Below are 22,561 nucleotides of genomic sequence, written 5' to 3'. Positions count from 1 at the left end.
GTGCCACCACTACGTCACTTTTCATAACGTACTGGTGGTGCAGGGAGCTCCTTCATATTTACAAGGAGGAAAAGCCACCCTGCGTGACTTTTCCTCTCCACATAAATACAGCCACTTCACACGCAGCATTGTGTGTTGAAGGGGCATATCCGTGGGTGTTGTTGTGGGTGTTCCCACGCAACACACAAAGAACTATACACATCTCCAGGTTTACGAGAAATCGTAACTCTGGAGATGCGTGTGAATGCTACGCCACCCTAGAGGTGGTGTTGCGAGGCACAACGAGGAGAAATGTTTTTATTTCTCCTCGTTTTTTCCTCTTTTAGAGCGTCCTCCATTCTACAGCACGCATTGAAAGAGGAAAAAGCCTCTTGTGATTGTTTTTGTACAGGAAGGTGTCCCTTCCTGCACAAGAACAATCTCCCCACCACGCAGGCATCCTTGTACCATGGGAGCCTGCGCCGGCCCATGGCTGCAGTTTGTACGCCTGCGCAGGGGAAGCATAGAGATGCGACAAAAAAATCGTAAAAAAAATTTAATTAATAAAAAAGTTTAAGTGTCTGGATGTTGGTTGGCTCTAAAAAGTTTAAGTGTCTGGATGTTGGTTGGCTCTAAAAAGAGCCATTGTGTTAATTCAGTGTTTTTCGGTACCTATAAGTAAGTATCGATGCAGAGTCCAAAGATCAAAAGGAAGACTCTGTTCCCTTCATCTATGAAATGTACTCTTGCTCTTTGGATTAGAAACATTATGTGCTGAACTTCTGACGTCTCTGCACACACAAGTGTTACATGATCTAATGCTATGCTAGCAGGCAGAAGTCATGTTGGGGGTAGAAATCATTTAGAAAGGGTTAAAATATGCAAAAAAAAAGAAATGTGTGTTTCCATTTAAAAAAAAGGTGGAGAACGTGAAAAGGGAGCAAGGTACAGAGTTCCTGACCCCCTGAAGGACAATGAAGGGTGAAAAAAACATTTTATTTTATTAAAGAAAATCGAGGAGTGCATGTACCGTGCGCGCACGGTACGCGCACGTCGGGTACATTTTTTAAAAAGTGTTTAGATGTTAGGTGGCTCTAAAAAGAGCCGTTGTGTTAATTGAGGGACAGAGGTAGGAAAGAATGGCAAAAATTATAGGGTGCCGAACGTGTGCTGCTGTATCTTGATATCTATTAGGGGAACGCTGGTCTCCCCCAAAGCAAGAAGAGCATTACACGTATTGCACCGTATATGCACCCTCTCAAACAGAGGGTGTATATCCAGAGGAGCAGAAGAAGGTGAAGCTGCCACCGCAGATGAAGTGCTCGGCTGAGCTGCCGATGATGTACTCGGCTGAGCTGCTGCGGATGTACTCGGCTGAGCTGCAGGAGGGTTTTCTCTAGCAGCTCGAGCATAAGCCACAGGATGTACATCCCTAACGTGCCTGATCATAGTGAAGATACTAAAAGAGTATTTCTTTTTAGGATCTCCTCTTGATAAGACACGACCACAAAGAGTGCAGGTGACTTTGGGAGCATTGACTTTCTTCTGCCCCTGTGGAAATGTAAAATATTGATAGATAAAAGAATCTTTCTGTTTCCTCTGTCTCTGTCTCACAAGAGTCTCCTGCTCACTCCCAGAAGATGACTGCTGCTCTGCCATTGTATCACAAAAACAGTTCAGCTCCTTCTCCCAGGGAATCAGAAGAAATAATGAGGGGAGTGGGTGTGGTGTTGGAAGTTTCTGGAACTGAAACTACTATAAACCAATGAAAAGTGTTGTTTCTTGATCACATGACTTACCGTGCGCGCACCATACGCTTACGGTGCACGCACGGTACAAGCACGCATGCGCGTACGTACGACGCGCGCATGCGCGTACGGAGCACGCATATATTAGGGTGTGAGAAGATGTGGTAACTTATCACATGGATGACGTCATCAGTGATGTCATCAGTGATGTCATCAGTGATGTCATCAGTGATGTCATTTGAGATGTCATCAGTAATGTCATGAGTGATGCCACTGACCATGTCATCAGTGACGTAATATGTGACGTCATCAGCAGTGGCTTGCGGGCGCGCGAGTTATAGTTAGCTGAACTAACTATAACGGGGGAATTTCAATGATTTTGTACGAGTGAAATGTCCAGCTAACTAGAACATGTGTGAAACCTATGGTTTTTTCAGTGAATATATACACATATATACACATATATACACATATATACACCAACCATCATGGCCGATCAGACAGGATTCTGACCGGCTCCGTCCCAGGCCCCGCTGACGATCTAATAAAAGGGCACTAATATCAGCACATATTGCCTTCTGGAAGGCGTAGGGGGGAACTCGGGGGCTCTTGAGGGCAGAATGTCGTTGTAGGAGTCTGCATGCGAGGTGACTGAAGCGCTGCAGAACTCCCTTAAATGGCTGACTCCAACAGACTGCCATTTTGAAAGGCAATGTAGCTCACCGTAGCCCTGGCCGGAAAGGAGTAGCAGCAGGATGAGCCCCCCCTAGGTAAGCAACTCTGCTTTCACTCGGGTTGAGCCGCAGACACTGCCTTTAAGCACCCCTTGCATAGGCAAGGCCCCTCTGCAATGGTCCTGAGCCTGGCGGCGTAAGTGAGGAGTCAGCACTATGGGGCTCGTAGACAGCTGCTGTGCGGTGGGTGATGTCCGGTCCCCCGATGGGCAGCAGGGCCCCCTCAATTTTAAAAGTGCCTTGAAGTGGGGGGGTTCGGCGCCTGAGCCCCTATTGAGTCAGCGTGACCTTAAGATGGCACCGGGTGTATGAAGATTGAAGCCATCTAGAAGCTGAAGCAGAGGTTGTAAAGGGGGAAAAGGCCCTTATGCAGACAAGATACCTGTTGTGGCTGGCAGCGGGCCCCATCAATTTGAACTGTGCCTTGGATAGGAGGGGTTCGGCGCCTGCCCCCCCCCCCATTGATTCTGCCTGAAGCTGTAGCGGATGTCGTAAAGGGGGGAAAGGCCCTTATGTAGACAAGATCCCTGATGTGGCAGGTGTTGACTCCCTCCCCGGCCACCCAGGTGCTACAGGAGCTCCTATTGAAAAGAGAAAGAGGGTGGTGCTCTGAGATTTTGGGGAGGACTTCGGGGCCCTGTTTGAAGACCCCAGTGAGAAGTCAAGTCTCCAGAAGAGGAAGGCTCATGGTTTTGTGCTGGCCCCTCCGTGGGCGGTATTCACATTGGTCAAGAGTTGGCCTGCGGAAGAGTGGCCCGAGCTGACTGGACGCCCTTCCCCCACATGCCACCTAAAAAGGCCATCAACAACAAGGTCTCCCATTACTTCGCTCCGCCTGGCGCAGGGGCAGCTAGGGAAAGAAAGATACATTCAAGTGGCAATATGGCTCTCACACAGGAAGATTTGCGACAATTCAGGAAGGAGCTGCTCGAGGACATCAAGACGGACATGGATGCTTCCTTTGAAGAGTTAAGGACAGAGATGAAGGTGAAGCTGGTGGCCTTAAAGGCCAATGTAGGTTCGGTAGGAATACGCACCCTTGACCTCAAAGCGAAATGCCAAGAACTGGAGGATCACATGAGGCCTCTGGAAGAGAGTGCAGTGGAGCTCCGCCACTCAAATGTGAGAATTTAGAAAATCGCTCCCGACAGGACAATATCAGGGTCAGAGGCCTGGAAGAAGGCTGCGAGGGCCCGAACTTGGAGATGTTCATGGTAGGCCTCTTTTCCACTGTCCTCGGAGAGGGAGGGCCAGAGGTGAAACTGGAGCGAGCTCCGAGTGGGGCAGAGGCTGTCCGGCAATGACAGGAGGCCTAGAGATGTTCTAGCAAAATTCAGCTCCTTTAAAACGAAAGAATCGGTCCTTCTCTTCCACTCCTCCATCCCCTTCAATCACCAAGCTACTAAAACAGACTCGTCAGGGTGCTATCTGATGGTCCGGGGGAGCTTAGGGGTAGAACATGCACCATTGCCTCAATTTATGCACATAACACAGGGCAACTGGACTTCCTAGAGACATTTCTAACAACTCTGGAGGGGTATGCAATGGGAGACATCCTCCTGCTGGGGGACTTGAACCTAATTTGGGACCAGTTTCTGGACACAACCCACTCGCACAGGGCAACATGAGGGACATTCAGTAGGGCTCTTAAAGCCTCTCTTCAGCGTTTGGGCCTACTAGACGCTTGGATGGCAGTTCACGCTGAGACAAAGGACTACTACTTGTTCTCTCACTCCCACAGAACCTACTCTAGAATAGACCACATCTTCCTCAGTCAATCCCTTCTGTACACTGTCTCGGGTACTTAGTTCCATCCAATATGCCTCTCAGATCATGCCCCCCTGGAGGTAGTACTAAATTGGCCAGCCCCGTGCTCGAAACACAAGAGATGGTATTTCCCCAATTTCCTTAGCAGGGACGAGCTCAGGAAGGCGATCATGGAGTACTTTAAGACTAATGATCTGGCCCTTTCATCTCAAGCTAACAACTGGGAAGCCTTAAAGGCAGTTATTAGGGGAAGGTGTTTAGAGATAGCCACCACGCTCAGAAATCGGCAGAGAGGGGAGAGATTACTGTTAGAATAGGAACTCCAAGCGGCAGAAAAAACACACAAAGAGAGTTTGTCGATCCAAATTCACCACAAAGTCATCTCCTTAAAGGGGAAATTAAGAGCCATATACACGAACAGGGCAATGAAATCTATTTTAAGGCTTCAGGCCCGGGCTACGAAAATGGCAGTAAAATAGGCACCCTCCTGGCGCAACAGCTGATAGCAAAGCAAGAAAAAGAATATATCAAACAAATAGTGGATGACGCGGGCGTATTCCATCTCAACAAGGAGGTTAAAGCGAACGCCTTTGGGAATTTTTATTGCAACCTCTACGCCGCTGGCTTGCTGCAGGCCCATGCCCAGGAGTGTTACTTAGGGACTACCAATATGCCTCAGGTCCCAGCCCACACCAATGAGGAACTTAGCTGCCCCTTCACCGGGGGAGAGGTCCAGAAGGAGATAGACGCCTTGAAACTGCAGAAGGACCCTGGCCCAGACGGGCTAAATACTCAATTCTATCCTACCTTTGCAGCCGAGCTAACTCCACATCTGGTGACCCTCTTTATTGATATAGCAAAGGCCCAAAGGGTGACGGATTCCATGGGGGAGGCATTGATCACCGTTATACCTAAACCAGGGAAGGATCCTAAAGCTTGCGCCTCATACAGGCCCATCGCACTTCTGAACCTGGACGCAAAATTATACTCTAAAATACTGGCCACTCGCCTTGAAAATCTCCTTCCAGGTCTGATTGATCCCGATCAGTTGGGTTTATTAAGGGAAGGCAGAACCATGATAATCTGCAGAGAATAGCTCAAATAATTGAGAAAGCACAGAAGGGCATTCCAGTGGCGCTCCTCTCGTTAGACGTGGAAAAGGCCTTTGACCAGGTCGACTGGCCTTTTCTTCTGCGAACACAGACGATTTGGTTTCAGTGAAACATTTTTGGTATGGTGCGAGCCAACTATCACTTTCTCAGGTCTCAGGTCCTCATTAACGGGGTGACCTCCGACTCTTTTGCACTCTCACAGGACACAAGGCAGGGCTGCCCTCTGTCCCCCATGCTCTTTGCTCTTAGCATTGAACCTCCGGTGGAGCAGATCAGGGCAAACCCAGATATAAGAGGAGTTGCATTTGGCACTGATAACCACAAGATCACTCTCTTTGCGGATGAGGTCCTGCTTCCCATCACTGATCCGCTGAACTCGCTGCCGACCAAACAAGAGGAGCTTGATCGCATTGAACTAGTCTCCGGCTTTAGGATAATCTCTCAAAGTCATTCTTGCTCCACTTAACTCTTTCAGGAGAGGTGATGGAAAGGATAAAGTAGACCTCCATTTTCTGCATAACAGGCAAAGACATTACATATCTAGGGGTCAAGCTCACCCCAAAGATTGCTGACTTTTATAAGGCTAACTACCCGCCCTTGCTGCAACAGATTAAAGAAGACCTGAATAGATGGAAAGCGGCCTATACCTCCTGACTAGGGAGAATTAATGTCATTAAAATGAATGTCCTCCCTCTTTCAGGGACTTCTGGTGGACAGGGACCTTTTTACAGAACTAAAAACGATGAACACTAAATTAATTTATCAGGGACAAAGGGCCCGACTCTCCTATCGAGTGTTAACCAGATCGTGAGCAGAGGGTGGCTTAGTACTTCCAGACTTCCGGGGATATTACAGAGCTGCCCAGCTCCAGGTGCTGACGGAATGGTCCCTCAGAGAGTCCGAAAAACATTGGCTCTATATTGACCATCAAATGACAGGCAGGACCCATCTGGGATCTCCTGTGATTACAGAAGCATCATAGGCCCCCAACGCTTACCTGAGCACCCCCACAGCCACCACCCTCCCTGCGGGTCTGGGTCCTTCTTACAAAAACATTATCCATGACAATCTTCCCATCTCCCTACACCCCCATTCACTTCAACTCTGAGTTTCTCCCGGCGATGCGGGAGGAACCATTTCGACCTTGGAAAATAGGAGGCTATCTTACGATCTCTCCTCCTGACGTTTCCAGAATGCACCAAAACATTCCATCTGCAACTCCCAGAGGGCTTCCATTACACACAGCTTAAACATTGGGTGCAGCAACCCCAGGTGCGGCTGGCCACGACCAGGGATCTGCTCCCAATTGAAAAGTTTGCACAAACGGGGGCATCCTCCAAGGGGACTACCTTTTCAGTATTCCCTCATTAGGGCACTGAGTCCGTGGTCGACTACGACACACAGGACTTTCTGGGACTCTACCCTCTCTAGGCCACTGGAAGAGAAACAATGTAGTCGCCTGTATAATGACATTGCTAAACACAACCGCTCTATGCATTTGAAAGAGGCTCACTATAAAATTATGTACGACTGGTATTTGCACCCCCAGAAATTGCACTAAATATTCCCTAACACTATGGACAGGTGTTAGAGGGGGTGTGGGCTCTGGGGGGACTTCTGACACATTGGGTGGGACTGCTCCTCTATTTAGCCATTCTGGAAGGAGATTCTCTCACAGATTAAACTGATTTTACGGTATCCCATTCCGGACACCATAGACCACACTCTCCTGGGGATTCGAGCTCCGACTCTGAAGCAGCAAACATTCGGGGATCGCTCCATCATGTGGTTGTGCCTGGGAGCTGCTAAGATGGCTATTGTGGTGGCCTGGAAGAGGGCGGAGGCTCCGTCCATCACGCAGTGGCACGCTAGATTGAGGCAGGCGTTGCAGAGGGTTCAAGAAAGGGGTTTGAGTATATTTGGTCCCCGCTAGTGAAACATCTATCAGAAGGATTGCCCTTATTTACATGTAGCCCCAGACTGCGAGCACTTCACCTCTTTCATATTTAATTGGAGGGGAGAGTGCTTTAGGCGACCATACGATGAGAGAGAGACGACCCTAGTCCTCACCCAAAAGACCACTCCACCACTTTGGAATACATTAGTTTGGTTACTCTTAGTTCTTCTTTCCCTTCTTTTTTTCACTTTCTTCTTTTTATTTCTGGTTTGTTCCCACCCAAAGGCTTAAAGTTGGGGTAAGACGCACAAGTGCATCTTGGCAAAGCTGCAGCATTAGGGAAATCGAGTATTCATTACAATATATGATACTAAAGGTGTAGACTAGAACACTCTACTTCAAATACTTCTGGGGCCGAGACCTTTTTAACAAGCTGTGTGTACCTGATAGATATCTAACTCTTGGCCTGTATGCTGTACTTGATGTGACTACAATATTTTTCTCTGCATTGGTATAAACTTAATAAAGAGAGTTTGAGATATATATATATATATATATATATTACCTACTGGCGATAGCCAGTAGGTAGTTATAGTTAGGACCACGTTTCCATAGGAAAACCTCAACATTCTATTTTGAATAACTTTGGCGCCGGTCGACGAATCCTCGCAAATTTCTCAAAATAGGTGGGGCGCTACGCTCCGCTCCTACCCTGAAAGTCTCGGGGGGATCCGTCAAGCGGGGGCTGAGATAAAAGGGGGGTCCCAAAACGCGTTTTTCCCATGCATTTTTCCATAGGACCTTTAGAACGAGCTACAGCCCGAACGGCTGAACAGAATTACTCAAAATTTGGCAGAGAGGTAGTCCCTAGGTCAAGGAAGTGCCTTTTGTAGGTTTGGTGTAAATCTGTTCAGTAGATTCTGAGAAAATAGCCTTTAAATCAATATATATATCTGAGCCAGCTTACGGTACGCTTACCGTACGCTTACGGTAAGCGTACGGTGGCGTGCGCGAGCGCGATTCTGATTGGCTCTTAGATCTTAGTAAACATTCGAATCGGCCGAAACCAGGAAGCGGCGGCCGCCATTTTGTCTCTCGCACTGAGAGTGATTTTTAAAATATCAAGCCAAAAAACATGTAAAGGGGCTGTTTTGACAACTCCCTCCCACATAGTCATGTTGAGGGAGTCCCCAAACATCCCCCAAGTGCAAAAACGGTTTTATTTTTTTTTCGGCAATTTCGCGGGGTACGCTTACCGTACGCTTACGGTAAGCGTACGGTAAAAAAATAAAAATAAAAAAAACACTATCCACACTTACCCCACCCCCTGTGCTTTTGGTGGCCGAAAGCCACCAAATGTACAGGGCTTTTGTTAAGGGCAAAAAACACTATCCACACTTACCCCACCCCCTGTGCTTTACAGGGCTTATTATAAGGGAAAAAAACTTAGCATTTAAAAAACCGTACTAATTCACTGAAAAAACCATAGGTTTCACACACGTTATAGTTAGGAATTAGCATTTAAAAAACCTTGCAAATTCACTGAAAAAACCATAGGTTTCACACATGTTATAGTTAGCGGAAATTTTACTGATAAAAAACCAGTGAAATTCCCCCGTTATAGTTAGCGCAGGCAACTATAACTCACGCGACTGCAATCTTCTGCTGATGACATATGTGTCTTTATGAAAAAAAAATATTTGTAATATATGTATAGCTAAAAATGTATGGAAGAAGACATGGGCAAATAAGTGTCTAAATACAGTATTAGCATCAGCAGAGGATTGCAGTCGCGTGAGTTATAGTTGCCTGCGCTAACTATAACGGGGGAATTTCACTGGTTTTTTATCAGTAAAATTTCCGCTAACTATAACATGTGTGAAACCTATGGTTTTTTCAGTGAATATATATATACACACATATACATACATACATACATACACACACCAGCTCGTACTCCTTTCATAAAAAAGAAGGTGCCGCACTCACGGTTGAATATTTATAAGTTTATTTCAACAACAAGCGGGACGCGTTTCGGCTCACGACTTTTTCGACCGCTATAAAATTTGTCAACTTGGCTCTGCCATTTTATTTTACATCGCACCTTCGCAGTAGACCAATTTCATAGATATAGAAAGCAGACAACACTCGGTTATTGGCAGTAAAATATAGGCGCCATTAAAAAATGCTTAATGTTCGACTACAATTCAATTCAAACACTATATGATTCTAAACACCGATTACGGTCATCAAGTGTCTAAAATTAGAAAAAGTTAGAAGTACTAACTGATGTGTCATATTTTATATCGCAACTAATTTAGCTCTAAATGAGCATTTGATTCTGTCATGTTGTTCTACAACCGCACATGTGCACTGACACCAATGTCAAACATAAAAACATAAAAAGTAGACATCACACTTTATCGATATATATATAAACTTTATTTGTTCTTTATATACAAACCCAAATTAAACTATACAAGCAGGAGAAATAAAAAGTTAAAGTTATCTCTTTAATTTTTTTATTTACTAACCACTAGATAGAACTTACATTTGAAATGTATGCACCGCCTTCAATTTTTTAGACATTAAGCGCCTCCATACACATTCCTATCACATCAATGGCCATACTACATTAACTATAACCCGTCGTTCTACCATGAACTATTATGAGAAATGATGTAATTACAGATGTCATAAGTCTTATTATACTGCTACAATTTGACATGCTGTAAGTTATATAATGTGCAAGGATATAATTAGTACATGGAGAAAGGGGGAGTTATAGTTAATGTAGTGTGGTAGTTGATGCAAGAAGAGTGTGTCATATAGTAGAGTGGTGTCTCTTATAGTACAGTGGAGTGTATTGCACTGTAGAGAAGAGTAAAGTTTTATAGAGTGGAGTGACACCTCTTACAGTTGGGTGGTCAGGGGCATAGCTAGATCAGTAAAAATGGGGGGGGGTGGGGTGAACTTCAGATTTCCCAACAGTCACGCTGGAGTATCTTGTGAAAATACATTATATGAGACGCAGGGCATGAGGGGGGATTAAGGAGGAGTGGGTTTGTAGTAATTAAAACATAATATTTTCAAAGTAACCAACAAATTGTAAGAACTTCAAAAAAGGTAGCTGAGCAAGTGTGCATGTGTTTTTGTTAGTGTGTATGTGAAAATCCCAGGTGAAACCCAACAGATACCTCATGTTCCCCAATTAAAAGCACTTGTCCCCAACTATTTACCACAGAATACATATTTTAGGGGGGGTGTAACAGCTATGCCCCTGGGAGTGGGATGGCCTGTTGTAGAGTGTGTGAAATTGCCATAGAGTGGCGTACAGTGTAGTGACACAGAGAGGAGTATAGTGCTGTACAGTGAAGTGGGGTAGAGTAGAATAAAGTGTGGTACAGTGTGCTACAGTGGAGTGGCATTTATTAGTGTTGTCAAAGGTAGTGCCATGGAGTGTGTTGAGTGAAGTGGTGTAGAGTGGAGTGGCATAGAGAGGAATAGTGAAGAGTGGAATAGCGTAGAGAGGAGTGGCAGTCAGTGAAATAGCATACAGTGGAATGACATACAGTGGAATGGAGTGCACTGGAGTGGTGTAGAGTGGAGTAGCATATAGTGGAGTGTCATTGACTGTAATGGCGTACTGTGGAGTGGGTTGAGTGAAATAGTGTATAGTGGAATGGTGCAGACTGGAGTGCAATATATAGGGTATTAACAGATTTGAGGGGAGAACAACGCAATGCTGAAGAGTTGAATAGCATACATTGGAGTGACGTACAGTAGAGTAGGGAAGAGTGAAATAGCATAGAGTGGAGCAGGATAAAGTGGAGTTGCATACAGTGGAATGGAGTAGAGTAGATTGCTGTATAGTAGATTAGCATACAGCAGATTGCCATACAGTGGCACAAGACCTTGAAGGAGGCAACAGTGTCCGCAACTTGGCCCTGCTGTATGGAGGCCTTTCGATACACTTGCTTTTAGAAAACTACTTTTTTGCTGCCAGAAAACAGAGGTAGGTGCTTGAGAGAACGGTCAGGACTGCTTGAAAGTAGTTACATAGGCTTTGTTTGTCCCTTTTCCCTATCCACAATTTCTTGCTTCAGGGTGTATCTGGGCTTAACATCAAGCAAGAAATAGATGTAAGATAGAAGGAATAATGCAAGTGAAAGGTTTCATTAAAAATGTGGGTTGGTGGAGTACATGAACAGTGGTAAAAACTGCTCTTGGTGAGGAAATATTTTGGGTCAGTTGATTGACAGAACGTGTTGGTCAGAAATCTATACAGATGGATTTGGGGCTCAGATCATAGGAAGGAGTGAACAGCTGTGAAGCAGCACCAGTCCAACTATCTTTAATAGTTCTCTGTAATCCTCACCCAACACATCACAAAACAATACATAGTCCATATTGCCCTCCCTTTATCTGACCCTCTCAACTAGAGTTCACAGCTACGCAATCTAAATGGATGCTCATCACATGGTTTTCCAGTTACATCCAGCCCTTGTCAGACCAGTCTGCCATTCACTTAATCTCAGTCAAGCTGTGCACTGCGTGCACAGCTATGACCTGCTTCTCACCTGCTTTGTAACAGGGCATAGTAATCATATAACTTCTTAGTGTACATTGCAGAGAATGCCTTTGTTCACATGCACTGAACGTCCTGCATGAGGAATGGTGGAAGAACTAACACGTTTGCTTTCTGGGCTAGGTACCACATTGAGCTCTCAAAACTGTCGGATGCTGAACCTACCTAAAATACCCCCTTGTATCTGTCAGCTCACCAATCTCGCTTTTGACAGCGCTGCAGAGTATCAAATTACATACAGGCAGGGCAAGGGAGGAGAGGGTGATCAAGAATCCCAGGTGGTAAGGGAACTTAATGAAACAGACTAGATGAGGAAAAGTAGTTTAAATTTGGAGAGAGAATGGAGACAAGTTATGGAGCATGAAAAGTGGGGATGAACAGGATGCAGATAAGAGAGACATTGGATAATGATCGTGAACATCGGAACAAGTGTGTGCAGAACGTAGTTTGTCATAACCCTTAGTGAACCTATCATTAATTTTACATTTGACTAACCACAAACATCTATGGTATGAACCAATGAGTGCAATATGTAGGAGGAATGCTGCCCATCGAGAAAAAACAAAGATATCCCTATACTCAATCGCTTCCTCTCCAGCCACCTTTATTTCCAGGGCCTGTCTTTGTTGAATATACAGAGACTCCTGCATAACTAGGCACCTTGAGATTGTACATGGCATGTGGCATGCAAGCACTAACTGACAAAGTGCATTCTGAGAGGAGAGTAATGTGTGTCATGACCATGTAGCACACTGTCTTAACATTAAACTTGGTTTTAAGGTAGCAACTGTAAAAAAAAGCCCCTTCATCGACTGACGGTGATGCACAACTGCCAACAATTGGATATGTAAGCTGGTGCTCCATTCCAACCCAAGGAAGAATACGTATGTGAACAAATATCCGTGAACACTGCTGTGGTGTTTCAAAATGTGGATCTAAGTCCTAGCCATTACAAAAATGCCTAAAGACCCTGTTTTTCTTTTACAATTTTACCTTTCAGTTTACTCTACATATTTATTCAATGGCATACAGAGTGTTAAGGTCCTAATACAGGCTTAGAAAATGCCCCTCAGGGAGCAGGACCAACAGTGTTACTCCCTCACTTACCATTCACTTGACAACCAGAAACATTCTACGGAACTGTTCTTTATCCAGGCACATTCCAATTAAACAAAGTGCCCAAGTGATGAAACAAATCAAATCAGTTTTAAAAGACGAATGATGTCCAGCTAATGTTTTTGGTAAATTTGGCCCTTTTATTAGTTCCTCAGTTAGTCAACTAGTTAATTCTACTATTTGTGCTATTCCTGGCAATTATCATTCTATCTCTTTGCTGCCATTCTGCTCTAAGACTGCAAAGAAGGTAGCTAATCTGCAACCTTTGGTATTTAAAAAAAATAATATATACATTGAACCCCAACCAAGCTGGTTTTAGAGAGCATTATAGGACAGAAGTCACTTACATGGCTATATATAATGAGCTAGGAATGGTTTAGGACCAGGGAGGCATTGCAGGTCACATATTGCTCGATCTGTCCACCACATTTGATACACTTAGGAACTCCATCTTGGTGTACAGACTTAGCAGCTGCAGTCTGATGGGATGTGCCATTGATTGTGTCCATTAAAATCTCACAGATAGTTATGCCTCCCATTCCATCCAATCACAAAACCTGTGCGAGTGGAGTATCTCAAGTCATTCACTAGTTGTTAGGAGCTTTGGAGTGCTATTTGCAAAGATGTTTCTTTTCTTCCTCGTAATAAAAGGGTACCTCTATCTGTTTTCAATACTTGAAAGCTTTGAGGAAAGTTTTGCCACATCTTCCCAAGAATGTGGAGTGTCCAATTATTCAAACCATTATGTGGGTCCACACAGATTATGGTGATGCTCTCTATTCAGGGTTACCCTCCTCAGTAGCATAAAGACTCCAGCTTGTGCACTTTTGAGCCGCCCATATTTTATTTCAGCTTCCAAAGTTTGCTCATATTTCTAACCATTTTCCATACCTGCATTGCCTTTTGATAAAGAAAAGTAATGTTTTAAAAAGCCTATGCATTCAATTTAAAGTACTTCACAGACGAGGACCAGGATTTACCAGGCTGCATTATTCTTAGTACCCTCCAAAAGAGAACTTTATGATCGTCTTCTGCTTGTCTCCTTCAAATATCCAAAATTAAAAAGTGTTGTCAATGAGGCAGGTAGCAATTAAATGGAAGTCACTCCAGCTAACCTTGAGAAAGGAAACAAGCCTACTAAGATTCAGGAAACTGTTCAAAATGAGGCTATTTACACAACAGTATCCTAAAGGTTTCCTCCAATTTAAGAAACAGGAAACCGGTGGCTAATCACATACTGCATAAAAAGTTAAATTAACCTGTTCTGTGACCTTTTGATGCCAAAAATTGCCTTGCAGATAAAGCCTCATGAGCCTCAGGAGCCATGTGAGTTTTTCTCTGGTTTAAATTTGGAACCATCAAAAAGAACCCCTCATATCTGTCAGCTCGCCAAGCTAGCTTGCTGCTAACCATGCTGCTCTACCCTTCCTTACCCTATTAACTAACCAACAGGCAACCAAGACTGTAAGCTTATCTGGATTAATCTATGTCAAATCGTACATATATTGCTTGAGTGGGGAAGAGTACTTACCCCTGAGTCAGTCAGCCATGATCAAATGGGTACTAGACTGAAAGTCCTTCACTTCAATCTCTTTCACACACTTATTAAAGTTTGACAATACCTCATGAATCCACTTTTCAAATGAAACAACATCCAATTTCTTGTTCTCAAGGACCCCTGACGGGACTGAGCTTGTGTCAGCTCAAACTATCTGATCAGAGCCTCGTTCACTGGCTCATCATTCATGTTATCCACCTCAGGTATTCTCTCACTTACTTCAGTCTCCTCAGTAGACCAGCTGATTCGGGCTTCTCATTAAATCAATGAGCTTTAAAAGCTATCTTATAAATGACAAAGCAATTCAAAATTTCACACTGTGGCACATATGTACATACTCCTTTGAAGCGCTGGAAGGGAATTCCTCAGAATGGGAGGAGAATCGCTTTTCTAGAGCGAACCTTTTTTTGCTGCAATCCTAAGCTGCTTTTTCTTTTCTGTTCCTGTTCTCATTCCTGCATTTGTCTTTCCTGACACTTTCCCTTTCTGTATCCTGCCTTTCTGTTTCCCCTCCAGCTCTTCTCTTTTCTCCTTGTCCCTCTTCCTGAGCCAACTTCTTCTGTCTCTCCGTTCACCGCTCCTCTTGTTCCTGGTGAACTAATCTTAGCGTCTCCCTCTAAACCCTCCTTTCCTTCTCTACTTCTAAAGACCCAGCTTTCTGAACTATCCTCATAAATAATACTCTCATAACCCCACCACTGTAAAGAAGGACACATACTCACCACAAAACCACCAATTCACCCAGACTCCCTAAAAACAACTCCCCAAAAGGGGGAACAAACTCCCAGGACATGCTGAATACCAGATCCTTGATAACGTACAAATATGAACTCGAATGCATGATGCAGTTGTCGAACCCAGATTTAGTCTTTCTAACAGAAACCTGGGCTAATGATACTTCTGAGCCTGACTGGAACATTGCTCTACCGGAAGATATCAAGTAGCCTGTGTAGACAGGAAAGGGAAAGAAATGAGGGATATTGCCATACTATATCACTCCTACCTCAGAGTAAGCACCGAGCCTACCCAACAACTTGAAGCCGAGGCCGTGAACTTTACTATTAAAATCAATAACTCAGGCCTACTTCTCTACCGGCCGCCGGGGCTAAGGTCTACCTTTATTCAGTCACTCCAGACTCTCATAGAATCTTGTCTAGAGGTCCCTACTTACACAATTCTAGGTGATTTTAACTTTAACCTCGAATCCAACAATAGTGACACAGCCATACTGCTGGGCAATCTGGCGGGATTCGGTCTGACCCAAATTCACTATGAACCCACACAGGGCTGACCACACCCTAGACGGCATTTTTACCACCAATAACCCCAATATCATAGTGGAGAAAATGGTTTCCCTTACCATGGACATATCACAAAGCCATCTATTTTAAACTACCGATACCAGAGAGAAACCGGTCCCACCTAAATAACACGCCCCTTGGTTAAGGCGCGTCCCTGGTACAGAATACAAAAAAATTAGTTTGAAGAGGCCCTTGATAGGAACCCTCACATGCCTCTCTCAGATAACAACCTGGCAGCTAATAACTTTGAAGTTTGGACTAGATTAGTAGCAGACCAGTTGGCCCTGAAAAACAAAGAAACAGAAAAAATCAGGCTTCAGCACCCTGGTATAACTTGGATCTTAGAATTATTAAATCCAAATGTAGACAATGGGAACGAAAATGGAGGGCTGGCAATAGCAGGGAATGCAAAGCAGCCTACAATCTAGCCCTGAAGGAATACAAGGAAGCTATCAAAAAACCAAAATGAACTACTTCACAAACAGAATAGATGAAGCTAAGAACTCTTCTAAGGAGCTCTTTAAGACGGTCACTGCCCTATCTAAGCCGCAACGGGATCACCAGTTCATACCAGATCAAACCTTTCCATAAAAAGATTGCTAACCTTTTTGGAACCAAAGAACAATTAGTCAACAATAAACTCTTAACAGCAGCCCCCAACTCAAATGAAAACAATAACACACTTAACAACAAGAATCCAGTCCACAGTAGCTTGTCCAGCTTCCCGACACTAACAGCAGATAAAGTTAATAATCTGCTGTTACTGATTAAGTCAGGTTCACCCAATGACCCATGCCCCCGCCATACTATATCTGGTTTCAGAAAAGATCAGTATCCATCTAACCCCTAGTCTAAATTAGGTGATCAGTTCAGGGACTTATCCTGTGTCATGAAAAAAAACATGTAAAAGACCCATTTTGAAGAAACCCTCCTTAGACCCCACAGAGGTAAAAATCTACCATCCAATATCATGTCTACAGATAGCTTCTAGAAAAATCTGTGAATACTGAACTCACTATCTAGATTCCAATGACCTCCTAGACCCCACCCAACATGGCTTCAGACCACACCACTCTACAGAATCTGCCCTGATAATGGCTACAGAGGAGATTCGCAAACAGCTGGATGTAGGGGGAAGAGCCGTCCTTATGCTTTTTGACCTATCAGCAGCGGTTGACACCGTTAATCATGCAGTGCTAACAAGGTGGCTGAAGGCAATAGGGTTTAAGGAGAAGGCTCTAACCCTACCCTCCTCTTTCCTGACATACAGGGAGCAGAGGGTGTGCTGGGACAATTTGAAATCATATACGTTTTGCATCCCATGCGAGCTGCCAGAGCAGCACTGTCACCAACCCTATTTAACATCTCTGTTACCCCTTTAGCCACGCTAATCAGAGAGCATGGCTTCACGTTGGTCTCGTATGCAGAGAACACTCAGATAGTTTTATCTATCTCGTTGAGTGTTGAAATCACCGCTGCCGGGTTCCACAATTGTCTGAAGGACATTATGGTGTTGGAATAAAAAAATTCTAGCTGTATTGTTTATGTATTGTGCGCCTTAAGTTAGCATTTGCTGCACCATTTTATGTTTAGCCGCCATTTTGATCATGATTGAAACTGATTTCTTTCCCTGCCTCTGCTGAAAGCAGCTGAGATCGTTTTTGTTTCTTCAAGGTTGGGTCTTGCTGTACTAATGAATGCCCTGTTCTTATTAGCGCATAACTTTCCCAGTAGATAGAGGTCTGTTCTCATCCTTAGAGTGGGTGGCACAGGCAGAACGACCTTGACAAGAAGATAGCATGTGCCTGATCTCAGGATCGAAACTCATCATTCTGTACCTCCTTTTATTCAACTGCTACCAACTGGAAATTTTCAGTCAGGGCGTGTCTTTATTGGTTCCGAATTGTACATAATGTATTGCCATGCTTGCTGAAATTAGTACCTCAGCAGCAATCCCAGGAGACTGGTCGGACTGGACTCCGCTCGAATGTATCTGAATAAATATACTTGGTTTGTATTCTCTGCTGTCTGACCAACTCTTCATTTGTATGGAAGGCTGAGAGGTGGTCGTGAGTGACCCGGGTGGCCCTAATCGGGTCACTTCCTTCAATGGGATGGATGAATCTGAATTTCCTTAAACTGAGGACATATAAAATAGAGGTCATGGAGTTTTGGAGGGCCCACCTATATGGAACTAAGCATGGTGGCCAACAGAGGCAGGGATCTGTTCCCTTCCATCTGCTAAGGTGAGAAACTTGAGAGTAAAGTTTGACAATCAGTTAAACTTTACAGGGCAGATTAATCTCCTGACTTCCGCTTGCTTCTTCTTATTGATGATCTTACGTAAGATTCTGCCCTTCTTCCCACAGGACCTCCGAAAAATGGTAATAAGTGTGCTAATCCAATAAAAAATAGACTAGGGTAAGTCAGTTTTTGGGCATTGACAAGTACCAGATAGCTAAATTACAGCTACTGCAGAATGCCCCAGCACGACTACTACTTGACATCCCTGAATACCACTCCATCTCTGGTAGCATTAGACAGCTCCACTGGCTAAACAACGTGCTGAATTCATAGCCCTGTGTCTGGTACATAAGGCACTATATGGTGAGGGAGCCTTGGACATGGAGAAACTATTCCTCTGGTACTCCCCACGATGGAGTCTCGGATCAGCCAACACAGGGCTAGTTCAGGTTCCTAAAATCCAAAAAGCCAGATGGGGAGGGAAGAGCCTATTCTACCCGGCAGCCAAACTCTGGAACATGCTGCCGATCACCATTATGCTACAGCCTAACAGGCATTAGATTACGAAAATGATCCAGAGCTGGCTCTACTCCCCCAAATAATTTTGCTACTTGCCTGGATAACACTCGACACGCCACCCTTCGAGCCAAGACGCTTCGGCATTCATGCACTTTACAAATATGCTACTTACTTACTTACTTGGGGGAACTAACTCATGAAACTTTTTGAAAGCAGCCTAGGGAATACACTAGGGATGTGCCTAGGGAAAACCTTGGCTAAGTTGTTGTGAGGGCTGGAATTCACAGCATTCTCTTTCTAGGTCCTTTCATGGTACCCTGTCCTGAGTCTCTTCAGCATTTTGCTAATTTCTTTATTTATTTATCGGCTCTTAACGGAATCTAAAAGGACTTTACTACACTTGCATCCAGGAAACATGCACCACTTAATTATATACATTCCCTTAATTTCTCCAGGGTTATGTTGTTGAGATCTACATCTTCCCATCTATTCTTCAATATCTTCCATTGAGCCTCCACTGGTCCTAGCAGTAGGAGTATCAGTATCAGGAGTGTCAGTATCCAAACCCCGATCTATGCCCTTATTTGCTTGCTCGGGTAACCCAGTAGAGGAAGAGGTACCCTTGTTACTATCAGGCAACTTATGATCATTACCGGCTACTATTTTCTTTCTCTCAGGGGGGACTACTGTTTTCTCTCTAGCATCTGTCTCTTTTGTCATCTGCCACACTTCCCGACATACCTTCTATTGCTGGCCCTGCTGAGTATGCAGCTGCCCCCTGTTCCAACATCTCAGGGTTCATATTTAGAGTAACAACTGGCGGGAGAACCTTAAAAAAAGGTCAGTAGGGAAGGAGTTACTTTAAATTGTTTATGTAAAATATCGTCCCTGTTCTTTTTTCCACCCCTACGCGCTTTCGGGAGGTCGTACTCCCTTTCTCCCTTAATTCTAGAATCCTGTGTAGTAACTTTGAGGAAAATGGAGGAAATATGACCTTTGGCTAAAATGGGGGGGCTTAATTCCAGTCCCTCGGTGGCAGTACTAACAGACCCTTCCTCTGTCTAGTGCCTGTGAAGTCCTAGAAAAGAAAATCGACTCTTTGACAGTGAGAACCCAACTACTTGAAACTAATGTTGGGGAATTAAGGGCGGATTTAAATATCAGCAAGAAGGAGATTATAGCCTGCAGAGAGGGGAACAGGCATTGAAGGAGAAAGTAGAACAATTGGAAAACAGCTTGAGGAAAAGCAATCTGCGCATACTAAATGTTCCCGAAGGACAGGAAGGGGAAAACTTGAAATCATTTGTAGCATACCTAATTAAGGACTCCCTCCAGATAGAAGAAAGCAAAGCAGACATTGAACATGATATTCAGCGAATACATAGGGACCCATTTCCCCAAAAATTTGAATAGAATAAAACCACGGAAAATTCTGTTGAATTCTCAAACGTATACTTTGAAAGAAAAAATTCTATCGAGTGCATTAAAATTGAAAACCCTAAAGGGTAAGGATTTTTCTTTCGAAATCAGGTCTGACCTCGCCCGGGTCACGCTGGATAGACAGTAGGAGCTTTGAAAACGTCTCAAGGATTTTCGAAGAGTAGGTGCCTCGGCACAGCTAAAGTTTCCTGCCGCCCTCAGAGTTATGTATAATAACACGATGTACTTTTTGAAAACTGTTAATGAAACCGATGAGCTCCTTGAAGTAATTAATGAGGAGGGGAGAGCATAGAGAAAATTACATAGATCTTACAATGCGACCTAGTTAAGGGGGTGCAGGTTAGCAGAGGGATGTGCTTTAAATTTAGGTTAATAGGCTGCGGAGCACTGTAACAAGGGCTAGGAAGAAAAGGGGGCCTATGCTAGGCCCAGTAGGAAGTAGGGGGGGTTCTCAGAAACCTCAAATATACAGACCTCAGTTAAGTTGCAACATGGTAGTTTTCACATGGGAAGGGTAGCGTAGAAGATGATACAGATTCTATCATGGAACCTCAACAGGCTCCGTACAAGGGGTAGAAGGGACCGGATTTTGCAATACCTTAAAGATTCCCCAGCACAAATCTTAATTCTACAGGAAACACACTTGGTTAGACAAGAATGTATGCAGCTGTTTAAAACACTAAGATGGGTTCAGCAGATAGAATGTACAAAACAGACAGCTAATATAAGAGGAGTAGCAATTATTATTAAGAAACAGGGTGCTGGGATGAGGTTAGTGAATACCCGTATGGATAAGTCCGGTAGATAGATCTTAGCAGATTTAAGAGTAGAAGACCATTCATTTACTCTAGTAGGATGCTATGGGCCGAATCAAGACGACTGTGAACCTTTAAAATCTGTATATACTAACTTATTAGATTTCTCAGACCCAGTGATAATGTCGGGAGATTTCAATATTATCTTAGACCCTAAGGTGGATAAATCTTGTAGTAGTAGGGCTATACCTACCCCGAAATCTCAAGCTTTTTTTAAATCTATGATGCAGCAGCATGCTCTTAGTGATATATGGAGAGAGAGGGTAGGAACTCGATTGGGTGTATCATTTCATAACAAAAAATATGGGCATAGATCAATATGGATATGATTTTCAATGTAAAGAACCAACAACAAGAACATAATTGAGAAAATAATTAAAATTACCAAACCCACCCATTACTGCATTTCAATGAACCCAAAACAAGAAAGTATGTATCAATATATTTCAACCTTTTATAAAAAAATTATTACTAATTTGCATCTTACCAGGAGACGAATTAAAGGCATCCAAGGAACTGTCTGAAGAAAAACTTGGTGTCTGAATAGAAGACGATCTGGTAATGCGCCTGACCGGAGGCTACAAAATAAAAAAAATAATAATAATAATGTTTTTTGTTTCCTAGTAATGCTTAAAATATATACTGTTTATGACCTAACATTACAAAGTACATATAGGGAATGCATCAAGCAATTTCAACTTTACAGCAATTTCAGCGTCTATGCAGCCCAAGGCCAGTGAATATCTGGGAAATATGGGGGGGCTCAGCAGCCCCACTTCACATTCTGCATGTAGTCCCCATCATGTTGCATTACAGTACTGTACTGCTCCTTCCTCAGACATAGAGGAGTTAATATTTAAAAAGAACATTAAGCCCGGATTTCAAAGTGCAAAGGTGATGAATGGAAAAATTTCAATCAACCTGAAGCGCTGCTAATTATTCATGTCCCATTCCATACAATAATGTTTTTTATCCAGTCTCTGCCATCTAGATACAGAACATCCTCAGAAGATCTGTTTTCACCCCTATCCCGAAAATACAGTGCCACGTCGCCTATGTATGGAAGCACAACCGACAGCTGATTTCAATCGCTTTGTTGGGCCTCAACGGAGTAGTCCAGCTCCTGGCAGTTGTGGCAGACGTGTCCATTTTTGGACAAGGGCCAGTAATGATGTATATGTGGTTGACCCAAGGCTGTTTTGAAGGGTAATGCTACAGTTCCTTAGATCTGGCATTGAAGTCTTGCCGGACTTTTGTTATTCCAAAAATGCGATGGGTGAGGGAAAATTGGAAAACCAAGGAGTTAAGGGATCACATCAACTCTTAGAACTACAGTCCCAGAGTCTATTTCACAAACGGCCTAGGAGGAACTATCACTCCATGTCCACCAATGCATGTAGTGCTGGCAACCTATCCCCCCTCTTACAGGCAAAACACCTGTCCATAAGGATCAGTTTGAGCCATCTACTTTTTTTTTTTTAAAACAAATTTTATTTGGTTATTTTGCAGCATAACGGGCATAAGCCCTACAATGACATGTGTGGGCATAGGGATAATATTTGCATCGATAACCATGTTTATGATAACGAACAATACCTGCCGAACATGCAGGTAAAACAGTAATACAACCATTATGCAGACAGTTGTCAATCTCCATAATACAGCACATGATTCAGCAGATACGAAATATACATCACAGCAAAGCAATAATACGAAGTTTGTCGAGTAAGTTTCCCTTTCCAC

The 22,561-nt window shown here is 43.8% G+C and overlaps 1 protein-coding gene across 6 annotated transcripts in view; it reads right to left on the bottom strand.

Annotated features, from left to right (window-relative positions):
- The window catches only part of VDR (vitamin D receptor), a 799,659-nt gene that overhangs the window by 311,891 nt on the left and 465,207 nt on the right, over positions 1-22,561 (bottom strand). For all 6 annotated transcript variants that reach the window (XM_085600241.1, XM_085600238.1, XM_085600240.1 and 3 more), the window contains one exon: positions 21,306-21,396. In XM_085600241.1, coding sequence (XP_085456367.1) covers positions 21,306-21,396 — 91 coding nt within the window. The remainder of the gene's footprint in view (positions 1-21,305; positions 21,397-22,561) is intronic.

Source organism: Triturus cristatus, chromosome 4_2 (genome assembly GCF_964204655.1).
Source record: "Triturus cristatus chromosome 4_2, aTriCri1.1, whole genome shotgun sequence".
Classification (NCBI taxonomy): Eukaryota; Metazoa; Chordata; class Amphibia; order Caudata; family Salamandridae; genus Triturus; species Triturus cristatus.
This window is presented reverse-complemented; position numbering and strand designations above follow the sequence as displayed.